The sequence below is a fragment of the Nematocida ausubeli genome, assembly GCF_000738915.1.
Source record: "Nematocida ausubeli strain ERTm6 chromosome Unknown supercont2.3, whole genome shotgun sequence".
Lineage (NCBI taxonomy): Eukaryota > Fungi > Microsporidia > Nematocida > Nematocida ausubeli.
The window spans coordinates 593,972-608,241 of record NW_026515636.1 but is presented as its reverse complement, the minus strand read 5'-3'; the positions used below and the strand labels follow the sequence as shown (position 1 = coordinate 608,241).

The window sequence follows — 14,270 nt, the reverse complement described above, 5'->3', positions numbered from 1 at the left end:
AACAGTCTGAAAGAAGATATTTCCATAAAACACACAAGAGAAACAACAAAACACAGAACAAACACATTATAAGGATACCAGATAATAGTAGATCTGTAAAATATTTATGCCAGAATAAGCAAAATAAGTACTACTGCAGATCCAATTTACAATGCATTGTAAAGGATCCATATCCCATAGCATATTATACGCTTACAGTTACGGTGCAAATAAGAAATTTCATTAATACTAGATCTATTTATTACTAACCTGCCGGTTCAAATAGTACGGCAGATGGAACAACAAAATACTTGCAAATGTAATGGCTACCCCTATAATTCTGTCTGGAGTAATTGCCTCTTCAAACTGGTATGAAATGAGAATAGACAAAACAGGGCTAATTGCTAGTATAATAAGCATACGTACAAGTGTGGTATAATAAATAATAAAATACCCAAAGACAATACTGTCCACTGACTTAACCAAAGAAAGTGTCGCAACTGACTGAACATTCTCATATCTGATCGCATGGCCGTTTGCAAAAAGAACTGCACTAATCAGAAATGAAAAGAATGCACTCGTGGCTGCATGGTTCACTGCACTTTTCCACCTACTTTTCAGCCTGGGGGCTATCCACATCTCAAAGACCACCCCCGTATAAGCAGAGAGAATTGGAAGACCCACTAGCATAACATACTCAAAAATAGTATTATTTAGGCTTGAGGTTCCCTTGAGTATAACAGGCATAAAAATCCCCAAAAGCAAAGTCAATTGCGCAAAGTACTGCAGGAGCACATACCTCCGCCTCATAAAGACAATTGCCATTAAAAATACAAAGAATATCTTGCTTTGCGAGGATATAAGCACAATAAGATTAGGGAATGCCTGGCTTACTTGCATCCACGTCACAGACTGCAAAGATGAAAGTATTCCAGAGACAAGATATCCTGGCAGGTATTCTGTGCTTTCGTACTCCTCTGTGAAATATAGGAATATGAAGCACGTAACTGCTTTAATAAGCTCACTGATGCCTCCCACTGCAATCTGCTCTGCTGTATTTAACTGCGTATATGTTTTGGTCATATACAGAGTGCTATACATGACCACAAACACGACCGAAGAGATCTTTGCAGCTTCAACTGCGCCCATCCTATCCATTGGCACAGCCATTATGACAATTTTTGCATTCTGGCATTTATTTCAATTGCAGCTGGGAAAAAATTAAAAAAGATGCGCATGCCGGGAATCGAACCCGGGTCTCTCGCATGGCAAGCGAGAATTATACCATTAAACCACATGCGCTCGATATACAGCGCAAGACTGGGTCCCTCCGCCTTCCTATATGCATATATGAAAGAAGTGAATTATTTTTTTGGACATGAAACTGCAGCACATGATACAGTCGTATGCGGATATGTCCGTTGGATTAGTCAAGGAAAGGTGGGCGGCCTTTCTCCTTATGTTTGTTATATTTGTCTGGCGAATAGTCCTGACTGGTGGCTACAGGCTTGTTGCATATTGTTTGTTTTTGTACTTCCTGCACTGCTTCATTGGGTTCTGCACGCCAATTGACAGCGAAATACCTGACCCCTTTGACATAGAAGAGGAAGGCATGGCTGTATCTATGCCAATCAAAAAGAGCGGGGACGAGTCTAAGCCATTTATACGCAGACTGCCTGAGTTTGAGTACTGGCTGCAGTCTGTCAAGGCATGCGGAACAGGGATACTTATGACATTCTTCCCGATTTTTAATATACCTGTGTTTACACCTATTCTCATAATCTACTTCTGTGGGTTAGTTTACCTGACTGTTATAAAGATACGAAAGCACATGGACAAGTACAAGTACAATCCCTTCTTTAATGCAAAGAAAATCTATAAAGGCATTGTGGAGATGAAGTGATACTATGGAAATAAGAATAAAACTTTGTGTGTTTATTGTGTCTATTGAGTTCTGGCTATTTTCTACAGTCTTTTGCGGGTTCTATGTTAGGCAGTTGTTTCTGCATTAATACTTCAATTGAACCTTCTGTATGCCTATACTGCGGCAGCTAAATTTAAAGCCTTGTTGCAGAAGTAAGATTCTATCCATGCCAGAGATGTATTTTTTGGTGCCTGGCTTAGGCATAATATGAGTATTTAAGTCATTTTGGCTAAATATATTTTTTGCTGTACTGCATAAGAATATAAGGGAGTGATGCATCAGGAGTTTTAGAAAGGCTTTTATGAAAATATACTGTAAGATGTGCCTGGATACATAGGGAATATATGTGTTCTAAATGGCTTCATAGTGTCTGGATATTTCAGTTGATATTTTACTTGTACTAATGCAATATTTTCTATTAGAGTCTTGTCTATTTAGCTCTAATAAGTAAAGCAATTTCAATTTAAATATAAAGTGCATTTTCTCTTACCCTTTTATAGAAGGACTTTCCATCTAAGGAATTCGAATATATTTGAAGAGTTTTGAGCACAGTGCATTCGGGTTATGTATATTCTGGTTATATTGGCATTTTATTGATTATTTGAGGTATAGCATCTTTCATCCTGCAGTAGAAGGATAATAGTATTTAAGAGCACATGAATTTGTAAAATATAATATATACTTATGGTTAGTATAAATATATGTGCTTTTCTTTAAATCTCGGGTTATATTAGAAATGGATTTAACTAGGCTTTGTCTATGAATGGGCTGCGAAATATCGTATAATGCGAATTTCTGGGTTTTCCGTGTAAACTGCAGCTTCACATTAAATGGTGCCTTGTATATCACTCTCTGTCTGAGTGCTCTTATTCACTAAAGAGACAGATGTGTTTAACCCATGAGATATATGTATCTGCGCATATACTGTGAATCTATGTCTTATTTGGCCGTGTGTCTATTTTGTCTTTCTTTCTTTTCATTTAAGCTCTTTTTCTCTGTCTTGCATATTGTAAAAACAAAGTGTACATAATATTTCTATAATATTTCTATAATAATTGCTATAGTGAAGGATTTTATGATAAAAAAAGACTAAAGCACAGGAAAATCATAAAAGTTGCACAAATTAAAGAACCACAAATGAACAAGTATGGCAAAAGAAGCAATTAGAAAACAAACACATAATCCCATGGGAGTTCAATAAAGATCAAAAAGCACCCATATAACCCTATAAACAGACACTTACTAATTTTTAGAGTGCACTAGCCCAGTGTTTAATACTACACGCATCATTGTACTTGTTTAATTTTCTGTCTCCTCTCAACTGCTTCTTTTACACTTTTCATATATGATGGATTAGCATCTATTGCTTATATAATTTCTGTGCTCTTATTCAGGTTATATTATTTTTGCTACTCAGACCAAAGAACATCCATATTCTCCCTTACAGAGTCTATAAAACTTCTGTGTCTTTGACTTGGGTTGTATGGGGCTTTTTGCTTCTTCTATTTTTTAATTTTCTTGTTCTTCTATTACTTGGCTTCCAGCCTAAATAGAAAATATATTATTATGCACACTATGCGGGCTAGTGCGCATTGATATAGATACTTCTTCGATAAGAAGACTTTAGAGTCTGGCGTGTTAGTGTATACAATATTACCGAGTATTTCTAAGTATACTTCTTCCTATAAGTTCTTGCCAATTGTAGTTCTACTTCATCCCTGGGAAGCCCTGCCATGAAAATAGGCTTTTTTTGTCTCTATGTGTCTTAGTGAAAAATACACAGAGGCACTGAAGAACATGCTAGGAATAAAGTAGATAAGACGAGGTTTCTACTGCATAATTATGCGCTAACACTGTCTTGGGTTTATCTTAATTCTTCGCACTAGCACGTTAGAAAGATCATTTTTATTCATAAGCCAGTATTTGTAAGAGTATACAAATAGCATTTGCTGTAAATAGATCATTTCTGCAGGGATATATGCTAACTACAATTTAGAAATAGGCAGTCAAGAAGACAGTGATTTTCCTGCATGTAATTTTGCATATATAGTCTTTACTTAGCTCGTTTTCGCATAATTAGACGAATCCATTTCTATTTCAGATTTATTCAGCTTGCTTGGCTAACTATTTCGCATATTTCTGCAAATTCAGTTGTCAGAGATGCATTGCCCACAAGAAAGCCGGCTAGATGGCTGATACTTAGAAGAGGCTGCACGGTCTCTTTTGTAACTGATCCCCCATAAAGTATCCCTTGTATCTTGTCCCCCATCTCGTCGTGTATCATTTGGACTATCCTCTGAATCCTCTCTGCACTCGGCATGTCTCCAGTGCCAATGGCCCAGACAGGCTCGTATGCTATGTATATCCTGGCACTAGGAACCCCAAGATTCTTCACTATATTCAACCTATTTTTAATAATAAGTGAATTCTCTTCTAAACTGCCATTTTTCGTATGCTCACCAACACACAAAATAACACTTAGACTATTCTTTACTGCCATTTCCACCTGATTCTTGACCTCTTCTTCTGTCTCATGGAAGTATTTCACTCTCTCAGAGTGCCCAATTATCACACTCTGTACCTGAGCATCCTTTATTTGCTCCATGCTTATTCCACCAGTGTATGCCCCTTTTTCTGCATATGCACACATAGTCTGTGCTCCAATTGCAAATGCTGAGCTAAAGGACTTTCTTGCCTCATAGAGTAAAGTGTATGGAACACATATTACTACCTCAATATTTGCCAAATCACCCTCCCTTTCATTCATTTTATGTGAAATATTTTGAACCATTTCCTTGGTCCCATTCATTTTCCAGTTTCCTACGCAGATCCTCATGAACAAACAAATAGTATTTTATTTATGAATTTATTTATTGAATTAACTCATCTGCCTTTGCATATAATAGTTTGTCTGCATCTCCACTCTTTCGGATCTGACCGCACACGGAGAGAATTGTGTCTTTTCCTGTGTATCTGCCGTTCTCGTCGAGTACTCCTATAGTGTACACAACACTAGACTTGTCATGTGGTGCAATTGGTCTGTTAATGAATGCGCATTTTCTTATTCCTCTGGTTCCTGCCATACGTGGGCTATAAAAAAAACGTAAAAATATAGAAATGCAGAAGTTGGAGAAGAATAACTGCAAATGAATATAAGCACACTCTGCTGCATATATATTATTGCATACTTTGCAGTGAGTATATCTCTTATGCAAGAACATGTAAAGACACAAGAACTCATCATGAAATAAAGAAGATTTCAGATACTCAGAAGGGTCTATGCAGAAAGAGATAGAAAACATATTCTGTCTCTTTTAGAATAGATAGAAATCTTCATGTAGAAAAGTCCTTTAACTTGCCAGTTAAAAGGAGTGCACATAAATTACTTCTCTGCATGCATAGTGTACTCAAATAGAACGAAAAATATTAGTTTTTTATGGAAAATGTTGAGCTGTCTTGTCCGCAGTGCAAAAGTAATTCATACATAAATCCCAGCATGAAGATATTTGTCAGTCCTTGCTACCACAGTTTGTGCGAGATGTGCGTCTCAAGGTTATTTGCAAATGGCCCAAATAAATGTCCAGAGTGCGGAATTTCCTTGAGAAGGTCTAACTACATGAGTCAGACATTTGAGGACGTGTGCATAGAAAGAGAGTGCAGAATAAGGAAGGTGATTTCGTCGCAGATGGGAAAGAACTTGGAGGACTATTCTGATGAAGAGGACTACAATGACTACTTGGAGCAGGTGGAAGAGATAGTCATTGAACTATCAAAGCTAAAAGGACCGAAAGAGGTGGCTGCGCGTGTGCAGGAAATAAAAGAACAGCTAGGAAGAGAGAAAAGACCCACTTCAAATGAGTGCGTAAAAAGAAGAAAGATCGAAGAGAATGTGCTGGCGCAGCTGCCAGAGATCTCAGTTGCAGTGTGCGAGTATTTATTTCCACCTGAGGCAATTGATTATAAAACAATCCCATACGGGGCTGTCTATTTTTCAGCACCCACTAAACTCAAAGACTATAAGTCACTCGCAGAAATATTAGTGCAAAGAGCATCTGCCTCCTTAAAAACACCAAATTTGTAAAGAGAAGTGTTTAGAGGATGCAACAGAAAGAAATTATAGCAGAGTATTGCATTAAAGACCAATAAATAAGACAAAATATAGCTGGAAATACTGTAACTAGAAATAGTATTATAAAGAGTTTCCAATCTCTAAAATATCAGGCCTTTTATATGTGCTGCTAGAAATACACATATTATATGAGATACACTGTGGCATATGGCTTATGGATTAAACAGTTAGTGAAATGAAAGAATTTATCTTTTGTATTTTATACGTTAAATTGGCATTTCTTCAGAAGGCTCAAATACGTTAATAGAAGAGTACCCTGGGTAACTGCCAAAAACAGCTTGTATATAATGTGGGGTGCAATTTATTTATATGATTATTTTGATAGTGTTGGGTGGCATAATATACAGAGTATGTACACTACGTAGAGCGAAAGAAGAATTCCTCCAACTTCTACCTCAAAGAGACCAGAGCGAATTTCATTGTTTGCAAATAGAAGTATGGTGGAAATAGCAATAAAAATAATAGAATACAGGGTAATTCTATCCACCACCAACAAGTAATATGGATTTATGTATACATGAGGGTACACTGCCTTTTGGAATAGAAACACATGAATTGGCATAGATAATGCTGTTGTAAAACAAAGCTTATATCTCTTCTGTGCCATTCCCACAGCCAAAATCACACACAATGGAAACAGAAGATATATATTGGTAATTAAAATGTATCCTAAATATGTCATATATACACTTGAAAATAGAACCCTTAGTATGCTGTATATGTGTATCGATACAGCTTTAAGAATAATACAAGCACATGTAAATGAATATGCATTTCTAAACCAACTTGTTTTTTTGGTTTGCATTGAGAGAATTGAAAGAACCAGGAATACGCCCACCCCAAGGAGTATGCTGTCTTTCCCAAAAAAGGTTCTTCCAACTAGAGTCCCCATCGTAACAGAAGAGACCAAAGTACTCACCCACTCTTTTTGGCTGCCTTCTTTAGATCTATTAAGTATTTTATCCACTACACTTGCAAGAAAAGGCATACGCGTAGTCTGGTCTATCAGAAGGTTAATATGAACTTCCTTCCTGTGCGTAGAGAAAAGTACTATGTATATTAAATAAAGTGCAAACAAAAAGATGCTGCTGTAGGAAGACCGCATGGAGTATATGCCCAGCATAGGAGATGCCAGAGTCCCAATTGTTTGGAAGAAGATTATGTGGCGCACACTCTCTTCACAGACTCGTTTCTTGCCTCTTTTCAAGAGAATACAGAACCCGCATAGGACAGTAATACTGAACACAATGGTATGGTGCCACACAGCATCACCTAGTTTAATATCTTGCAAGGAAGTAATGACTGGCGCATAAAGAGTCCCAAATAAAAGTAAAGTGCTTTTAAACCCAACCGTAGAGTATCCTATCTTTGCAGTAATTTTATCTAGTTCACTAAAAATGCATGTGTTTGTAATGAAGATGCAGAGGGCCGTAAACAAAACCACAGATATAGATAGTACTGAATATGTTTGAAATGGTGCATCTTCCGATAAGATTTCCTTATAGAAATCTAAAAGAGTGTCCATTTTTATAAACAATAGCTAAAATTAATTTATTTTATGTAAGTGCTTTAAGGCAGGTAAGAACAAAAGAATATATAAATATATTACAGAATAATTCAGAAGTATATGTTGTATTTTCATTTTATGGAAATTCACTAAAAAGGGAATTATGAGTTTAAGTGGATCTATGGGTGTAAATAAGAAAGAGTATTTTGTATCGACAGAATCAGTGATTTATATAATTTAGATTGTCTGTTTAAGCCCTTTTATCTTTATGTAAATAGATCTAATATAGATAATATGCGTGTTATAAGTATTCTAGTGGATATGGATAAAATAACTAGCTAGTATTAGTGAATATTTACCCTTTGCATGAATATTATAATTAGAAAGGTTATATACAGGAGTATTTGCTAGATAAAGGACTAATTAAGATATTACATGTGCAGTAGAACAAAGAGTATTAGCTAACTGTTGGTTTCTTCTGTTTGAAGACATGAAATATCCTTCTTGGGACAGAAGCGTAAGGTATAGATTATTTGCTGTCTCCCAGGCTTTAAGTAAAGACAAATATGATATATCGCACTATGTTTGGTTATATGTCAATAATAGTGATTTAATTTAACCATTCAGATGCACTCCCTCTTTGTTCATAATTATTGGCTTTGTCTCTGGGAAAGATACTCGCAGGAAACTCCAAATAATAACTAAATAGAGATTGAGAATAAATCAGATCTAAATTTAGCATGGGTAAGTCTAATATTCAAGAAGAAATATTCATCTATTCATTTGAAGAAGAAGACAAATTCATCTACAGTGACTTCTTCTTAAATAAATCCATGGTTGTAATTCGCATACTCCTATTTCTATAAGAATTAAAGAGAATATTAGTGCACAGAATCTAAATTATCTTAAGAAGCAGCAAGCACATAAAATATAAATATCTCATTGTATACGTATCATTATTGGTTTATTTTATTTTTGATGGAGTTCTTTATGATTTATCTACAATTACACTTCTTCCACGTCATTTACATCTATACTTCCAAAAGTTCTTCTTCTGCAACAGAATATATAGAAGAGAGAGAAGAGCATAGAAAGTAGAAATAAAATAACAAGCGGAAAAACAATAAAGAAAACCAGAGGGAACGTACCAAGAAACAGAAGAAGACACATAATCACCAATATAAAGCTTAGATGCGCAGTAAGGGCTCTCTTCCAAGTCTCTGCCTCGTCATTAGACTCACTTCCTGTAGGAGAGTCTAAAAGTGCTAAAAAGTCGTTTTGTGTTCTCTCAAGTTTAAATATAAAGTAGTCATCTGTGTTCACAGCATTCTTCTTAAAAAACTCTCTAGTACCAGATTTAACCAAAAAGTCACCGTCATTTGCGAAGTACACTGCACGTATTCGCAGTTTCTTCTCTGTATCTACAGCAGTCTCCTGTGGGTGTGCTAGATTTTCAAATAGATCTCTTGAAATAGTTCTAAGCTCTGGTTCTTTTTGCACACTAAGCTTGTCTATATAAGAACTATGAGTATTTCTAGAAATAGGAAGAACCTCACTGAATGCTTTCATCTTTCCGCGTGCACTCTCAGCTGTAGGATGGTCATACTCCTGCAACGCAGCCTCTAAAGAATCATATCCTATTTTGTAGTAATATACTTGCCCCATAATAAACATATTATTCATTGGATTTCGGACCTTCATTCTATGGAGAAGGTGTCTGTCTGCTTCGTATTTAAAAAGAATTTTGTTAATCTCAAACGCAGAGTAGTAATAATTATACAGTGATGTGGCGTTTGTTGGGTCAGAAGTAGTTACTTTCGCCAGTATATACTCCTTGCCAACTTTCAGAGCCTCCAAAATTGACTTTCTAAAAGACTCTAAGGTAAAGGGCTCGCTCTCCTCAGCATTCACTACATCAAGGTGATAGGATGCTTCATGATACGTGTTAGGGGCACCTGTAATGAGTAGCTCCAAGTTCATAGACTCAGCGCGTGTGATATTTTCTAATGCGCATTTTGTTAGCATTCTCTTAAGCAAACAAATAGATAAATAAATACTAATAGTAAATAAAGATGGAGCGCAGGGCTAAGATAGTAATACTGGGAAGCTGCAGTTCAGGGAAAACAAGCCTAGCCAAGAAGTATATCAGTGGGGGCTTTGATCCAAACCAAGCTGCAACAATTGGGGCTGCATTTCAAACAAAAGAGATCCAGAGGGATGGACAGACATTTCATCTGGACCTTTGGGACACAGCAGGCCAGGAGAGATATGGGGCAATTGCACCGTTGTATTATAGGGATGCAAATACAGTACTTGTAGTATATGATATAACAGATAGACTTAGCATAAAAATAGCACAGCAATGGTGCTCTGAGGTCAGAACCAAAAACAAAACAGCCTCTCTTGTTGTTTTTGGGAACAAAACAGATCTTTTATTCAAACCCACAGAGTCAGCATCCTTCCTGAACAAAGGCTTCCCAGATCCAGGGATGGTCCAAAGGCTCAAGGAAATATCAGAAGTAACAAACGAATATTTCACGGAGTACGAGATGCATCACTTCTCAGGGTCAGCAAAAACAGGAGAAGGAATAAGTTCTTTATTTAAGCATATTTCAAATAACACGTCATACACTGAAAGGGTTGTAGTGCAGCCATCTGCTTGGTGCTGCATAGACATCTAAGCAAATAAAATACCACTCAACTTATTTCTTTTGCTTCATATGGGAACTAGTACTGTTTATTCTTTAGGAAAGCTCTAGTCATATATGTATTAGTGTCTCTAGACAAAAATATTCTTGAAAAAATATCACAGCAGAGACTGAGTGGAAAGTATAACAGCAGGAACAAATAATTTAGTAAATATTAGGAGAAATAAGATTTATATAGATTGTAGCTTAAATAGTCATAATATTTAGTCTATCTAAGTAAATATTCTTTGTATGTAACTAATTTGGAATATGTAATTTTATTGTAGTTCTATTACCTGTAGGATACATAAATTAAATTATTCGGGTTATAGACTGGTCTATTTCTTGCAAGAAGCAAATTAACACATAATCTTATGAAAGTAACACGAATTAGCAGTAGGACAGGGAGTAATATATACTTGGGACTGATATTTTGAACTATTGCATCCTTGGGATTTAGCCAGAATTAAGTCAAAGTTTACTAGGGACCAGATACAAGCGTATATTTAAACAAATATATATGGTGCAGTGTCCTAGTTAAGTATACTACAATAGACTTGGCTATTTATTAAACTGCATCTAGCAATAGACTCATGAATACTCATACCAAGGTGTTCTGCAGTCTTTTCTGGGCAGATTTCCATTCAGAGAATTCTTTGTCATGAGAGACTTTTACTGTGCATGCATTCATATTGAAGCTGCAGCCACTCATAATATTGGATCTGCAGGGTGCCCTTTAATTTATATGCACGGTGGTTTAGTGCTTAGACTGCATCAATTCCGAATAATTTACATTTATACTTTGCATTCTGCTCTGCATCTGGAATTACTTCTGTCTTAAGCGTATGGAAGACCTTTAGGGTCAGCAAGGCATCACTTCCTGCCTGGTGCTGTATGCCCTCTCGGCAGACAGACAGCTGGTCAGCCAGGTCCTGCAGACCACCTTTTTTCCCCATGATATTTATCAGGTACTTTATGTCGTAAAAATACGGAAATACCTTTGAGAGTATGTAGGAGAATTCGTCCATAGAGACAGGAAGATCTTCTCCTGTGATTGCCTTGATAAAGTACCCAAAGTCATACGCAGAGTGGAATGAGATCCATTTCAGTGACTTATTCATTAATAGCCCAGAGATGGTGATTAGTTCAGCAAACACTTCAATATTTATTCCATCTTTATAGAGCCTATCAAAGTCAATGCCAGCCTGCTCCAGAACGTACATGGACTCTCTGGCTGACATACTTCCTTTCTTATCAAAATGAAAGTTAAACTGCCAGGTGCTTGGAATGGGTCTGTCTCCTTTTTCGTTGGAAAGTGATATTCCTAGCTGTATTAAGCTAAGAAGACTCACATTGCACCGTAGCTGGTGGTAGGTGTAGACTGTCTGTGCAGTGAAAGTTCCTATGGGCTTAGCAATGACCCCAGGGAATTCTGTATCTATGGCAATATACGGGTACTCTTCTATTTTCTGGGATAGAAGTTCAATTTCTTCCTCCAGGTTGTGCTTCCACACATTCCTTATTTCATTTTCTGTGTTTCTGTCTTTCTCCATGCCTTTTGTTTTTTTATTTTCAGAACTTTTCTATTAATGAACCTCTTCACTGTAAGATGGTGCAGAAGAGGGTCACACCAGCAGAAAGTGAATATTTTTATCAGGTGCATGGTACAGTAGAGATAGTACTTTATTAAGCATAATTTGAAAAGGTTGAAAATTAGTCTAAATTAAGCATATTATTACCTTAAAAGAGGCAGTATATAAGTAGTCTACTATATTTAAGGAGTATTATGCACTATATGAATGCATTTCAGTTAATTCTGCTTATTTTCAGGTGATTTTGAAAGTATTACAGCGTATGCTTATTTTTGGAAGATTAAAATACCAAATAATCTGTCTTCTGAAATATTCTAGTACTATTTACTCTAGTTGCCTTGAATGCAGTCTATCCTGTTGTGTCTACTCTACTGTCCTTGGTACTGCTTTCCTTCTTTTTCCCCATACTCTCATCTATTATCTCAGACATTTCTACAAGATTTGAGATAATTTTATCAGGGAGTGATTTACCTGTGGATATCTCCAATATGTCTTCAATTAAATCTATATTCCCCAGGATATTCACGTGCTCTGCAGTATACTTGCCTCCTCTTAACTCCAGAAGAGAAGTTGATGGAATGTGCTTGTACTCTCTATTTATGGTTCTAATTCCATGCGGATTAAGGGACTTTTTTTTCCAGCCTGACACACCCATGTATCCCATCGATATGACAGGAACAGTTCCATCACCATCCCTTAGAACCACTCCATTGTATACACTATTCTGGTCTGAAGATATTTCCTTATCTATGTTTATAACACCATTTCTGGATGTAAAATAATATCCACATTCAGTTGGCTTATTTATCCCATACAATGAGTATATAGTCAGGTCTGGTGCATTTGGAAGGGGAGTTTCCAATGGATTTGCCCATTTATCTTCTTTTTTCTGTGGGTTTAAGATCTTCTCATGGATAGTCTTATTGTAGGAAGGTAAAACATCTTTAACCATTGAGAGTACGTCTTTGTAGTTGATGAATTTATAGTCACCCATGCCCCCAGAAGACTTCTGTATGTGAGTTATCTTTCTGATTGAGACTAAGTCCGGGTGCTTCATGCCCTTTGCTGTCCATATATTGTCCCCACCCTTTGGCAGCAGATAAACAAGAGAACCCCATGTCCTGAATAATTCATGTCTACTCTTTTTTCCAAAAAGCAGTTCTACAATTGCATACTGGAAGGCCCCCATGTCAACTGTGTCTTTAACTTCCCCAGTGAGCAAACCACCCACTGCCTTTGGGGCTCCAAGTAAAGGTGGTCCTATATATACTGCACTATGTATGTACTTATCCACCCATTTATCATCTATCTCTGAGACCCACTGCATGAAATAGTGAAATATAAGTGATCCCATGCTGTGTGCTACTGTAAGCACCTTCTCTTTCCTTCTGTCATGAAGTATTTCAATGTCTACTTTTAACTTTGTAAAGTAACTATCACGGGCTTCTAATTCCTCAATTCCCAGCCTCCAATCAAATGCTGCAAAGTGAATATCAGCTGCATCGTACCCAATGTACGACAGGTTTTCAACTATTTTCCACCAAAACCACATCCCAGGTATAGAGAAGTCAGAAGACTCTAATCCACTGCATGCCCTTACTTTTATTCCAGGCGGATCTAGTCCTGTCTCAGTGTCTAATTTCATGCTGTTTATCCATTCTTCTCGGTTATGCAGCATAAATGTAAGGGTTGAATGTGATCCCCATATTCTCTTCCTGAAGAAAGAGTTATTTTCCTGCTTGGTACGCCATAATTCCAAAGAAGTATTTGCAATACCTGGGATTATTACGATTGGATGCTTCCCAACAAGACCTTTTTTGTAGGCCTGCATCCCAGGCATTTCATTTAGTTCATCATACGGGGCAAATGCAGCCACCTCAGCGTAGTAAAGTATCTTTGCCTTTGTGTCATCACTTAGGTTCATATTCAGGATTGCCTTTGAGTTTAGCATTTCCTGAATGAACTTCATAATAACAGTTCTCTCAAAGGCCTTTTCATACGCTATTTTCATGAAATATCCAAGAAGTGCAAATAATATGCCTATTAGAAAGTATCTTTTCTTTCTACGAGGCCTTTGTTGGCCACATGCATAGCACAAGTTATTTATGTACACATCCCCATGTCTTTCATGATTCTTCTCTTTTTCTTTATTTATCTTACAGTTTTTTCTCTCTAGTCTTCTCGTCATTGCAAGATCTGAAGAGAATGAAAATATTTAAGTAGTTTATCCTGCAGACTAGGTCTTTTTACTGCAGTAATTTATTTAAATTTATACTATTAATTTACAGATGTACTGTATAAAGAATAATCCAATTAGAAGACTGTATATTTCACTAAGAATAGATAAGTATTTATGACTAATTATAACGGTATTTTTCATTAATAACCAGATATATTTATATTTCAATCAATTTGATCTTGTTAAATTGTCCTTCTGAAATGTATTTTCTCT

The 14,270-nt window shown here is 36.5% G+C and overlaps 10 protein-coding genes and 1 non-coding gene across 11 annotated transcripts; 3 read left to right on the top strand and 8 right to left on the bottom strand.

Moving 5' to 3' along the window:
- Positions 1-234: 234 nt before the first annotated feature.
- NESG_01452 (uncharacterized protein) lies at positions 235-1,149 on the bottom strand (the record flags this gene model as incomplete). Its single annotated transcript, XM_053049081.1, has 1 exon — positions 235-1,149. The coding sequence occupies one exon, from the start codon at positions 1,147-1,149 to the stop codon at positions 235-237; it is 915 nt and encodes a 304-aa protein (XP_052904886.1).
- Positions 1,150-1,210: 61 nt separating this feature from the next.
- On the bottom strand, positions 1,211-1,281 carry NESG_01451. The gene has a single exon. It is a non-coding gene; the product is annotated as a tRNA-Gly (tRNA).
- A 76-nt stretch (positions 1,282-1,357) lies between these two features.
- Positions 1,358-1,882, top strand: NESG_01450 (uncharacterized protein; the record flags this gene model as incomplete). The annotated part of the gene is made up of 1 exon (XM_053049080.1): positions 1,358-1,882. The coding sequence occupies one exon, from the start codon at positions 1,358-1,360 to the stop codon at positions 1,880-1,882; it is 525 nt and encodes a 174-aa protein (XP_052904885.1).
- A 2,128-nt stretch (positions 1,883-4,010) lies between these two features.
- On the bottom strand, positions 4,011-4,739 carry NESG_01449 (triosephosphate isomerase; the record flags this gene model as incomplete). Its single annotated transcript, XM_053049079.1, has 1 exon — positions 4,011-4,739. One exon carries the CDS (start codon positions 4,737-4,739, stop codon positions 4,011-4,013), a length of 729 nt encoding a protein of 242 aa, XP_052904884.1.
- Positions 4,740-4,773: 34 nt separating this feature from the next.
- On the bottom strand, positions 4,774-4,986 carry NESG_01448 (30S ribosomal protein S21e; the record flags this gene model as incomplete). The annotated part of the gene is made up of 1 exon (XM_053049078.1): positions 4,774-4,986. One exon carries the CDS (start codon positions 4,984-4,986, stop codon positions 4,774-4,776), a length of 213 nt encoding a protein of 70 aa, XP_052904883.1.
- A 353-nt stretch (positions 4,987-5,339) lies between these two features.
- NESG_01447 (uncharacterized protein) lies at positions 5,340-5,984 on the top strand (the record flags this gene model as incomplete). The annotated part of the gene is made up of 1 exon (XM_053049077.1): positions 5,340-5,984. One exon carries the CDS (start codon positions 5,340-5,342, stop codon positions 5,982-5,984), a length of 645 nt encoding a protein of 214 aa, XP_052904882.1.
- Positions 5,985-6,345: 361 nt separating this feature from the next.
- NESG_01446 (uncharacterized protein) lies at positions 6,346-7,557 on the bottom strand (the record flags this gene model as incomplete). The annotated part of the gene is made up of 1 exon (XM_053049076.1): positions 6,346-7,557. One exon carries the CDS (start codon positions 7,555-7,557, stop codon positions 6,346-6,348), a length of 1,212 nt encoding a protein of 403 aa, XP_052904881.1.
- Positions 7,558-8,544: 987 nt separating this feature from the next.
- NESG_01445 (uncharacterized protein) lies at positions 8,545-9,564 on the bottom strand (the record flags this gene model as incomplete). The annotated part of the gene is made up of 1 exon (XM_053049075.1): positions 8,545-9,564. One exon carries the CDS (start codon positions 9,562-9,564, stop codon positions 8,545-8,547), a length of 1,020 nt encoding a protein of 339 aa, XP_052904880.1.
- A 47-nt stretch (positions 9,565-9,611) lies between these two features.
- NESG_01444 (uncharacterized protein) lies at positions 9,612-10,220 on the top strand (the record flags this gene model as incomplete). The annotated part of the gene is made up of 1 exon (XM_053049074.1): positions 9,612-10,220. The coding sequence occupies one exon, from the start codon at positions 9,612-9,614 to the stop codon at positions 10,218-10,220; it is 609 nt and encodes a 202-aa protein (XP_052904879.1).
- Positions 10,221-10,990: 770 nt separating this feature from the next.
- Positions 10,991-11,779, bottom strand: NESG_01443 (uncharacterized protein; the record flags this gene model as incomplete). Its single annotated transcript, XM_053049073.1, has 1 exon — positions 10,991-11,779. One exon carries the CDS (start codon positions 11,777-11,779, stop codon positions 10,991-10,993), a length of 789 nt encoding a protein of 262 aa, XP_052904878.1.
- Positions 11,780-12,167: 388 nt separating this feature from the next.
- NESG_01442 (uncharacterized protein) lies at positions 12,168-14,006 on the bottom strand (the record flags this gene model as incomplete). Its single annotated transcript, XM_053049072.1, has 1 exon — positions 12,168-14,006. The coding sequence occupies one exon, from the start codon at positions 14,004-14,006 to the stop codon at positions 12,168-12,170; it is 1,839 nt and encodes a 612-aa protein (XP_052904877.1).
- Between the last annotated feature and the right edge of the window lie 264 nt (positions 14,007-14,270).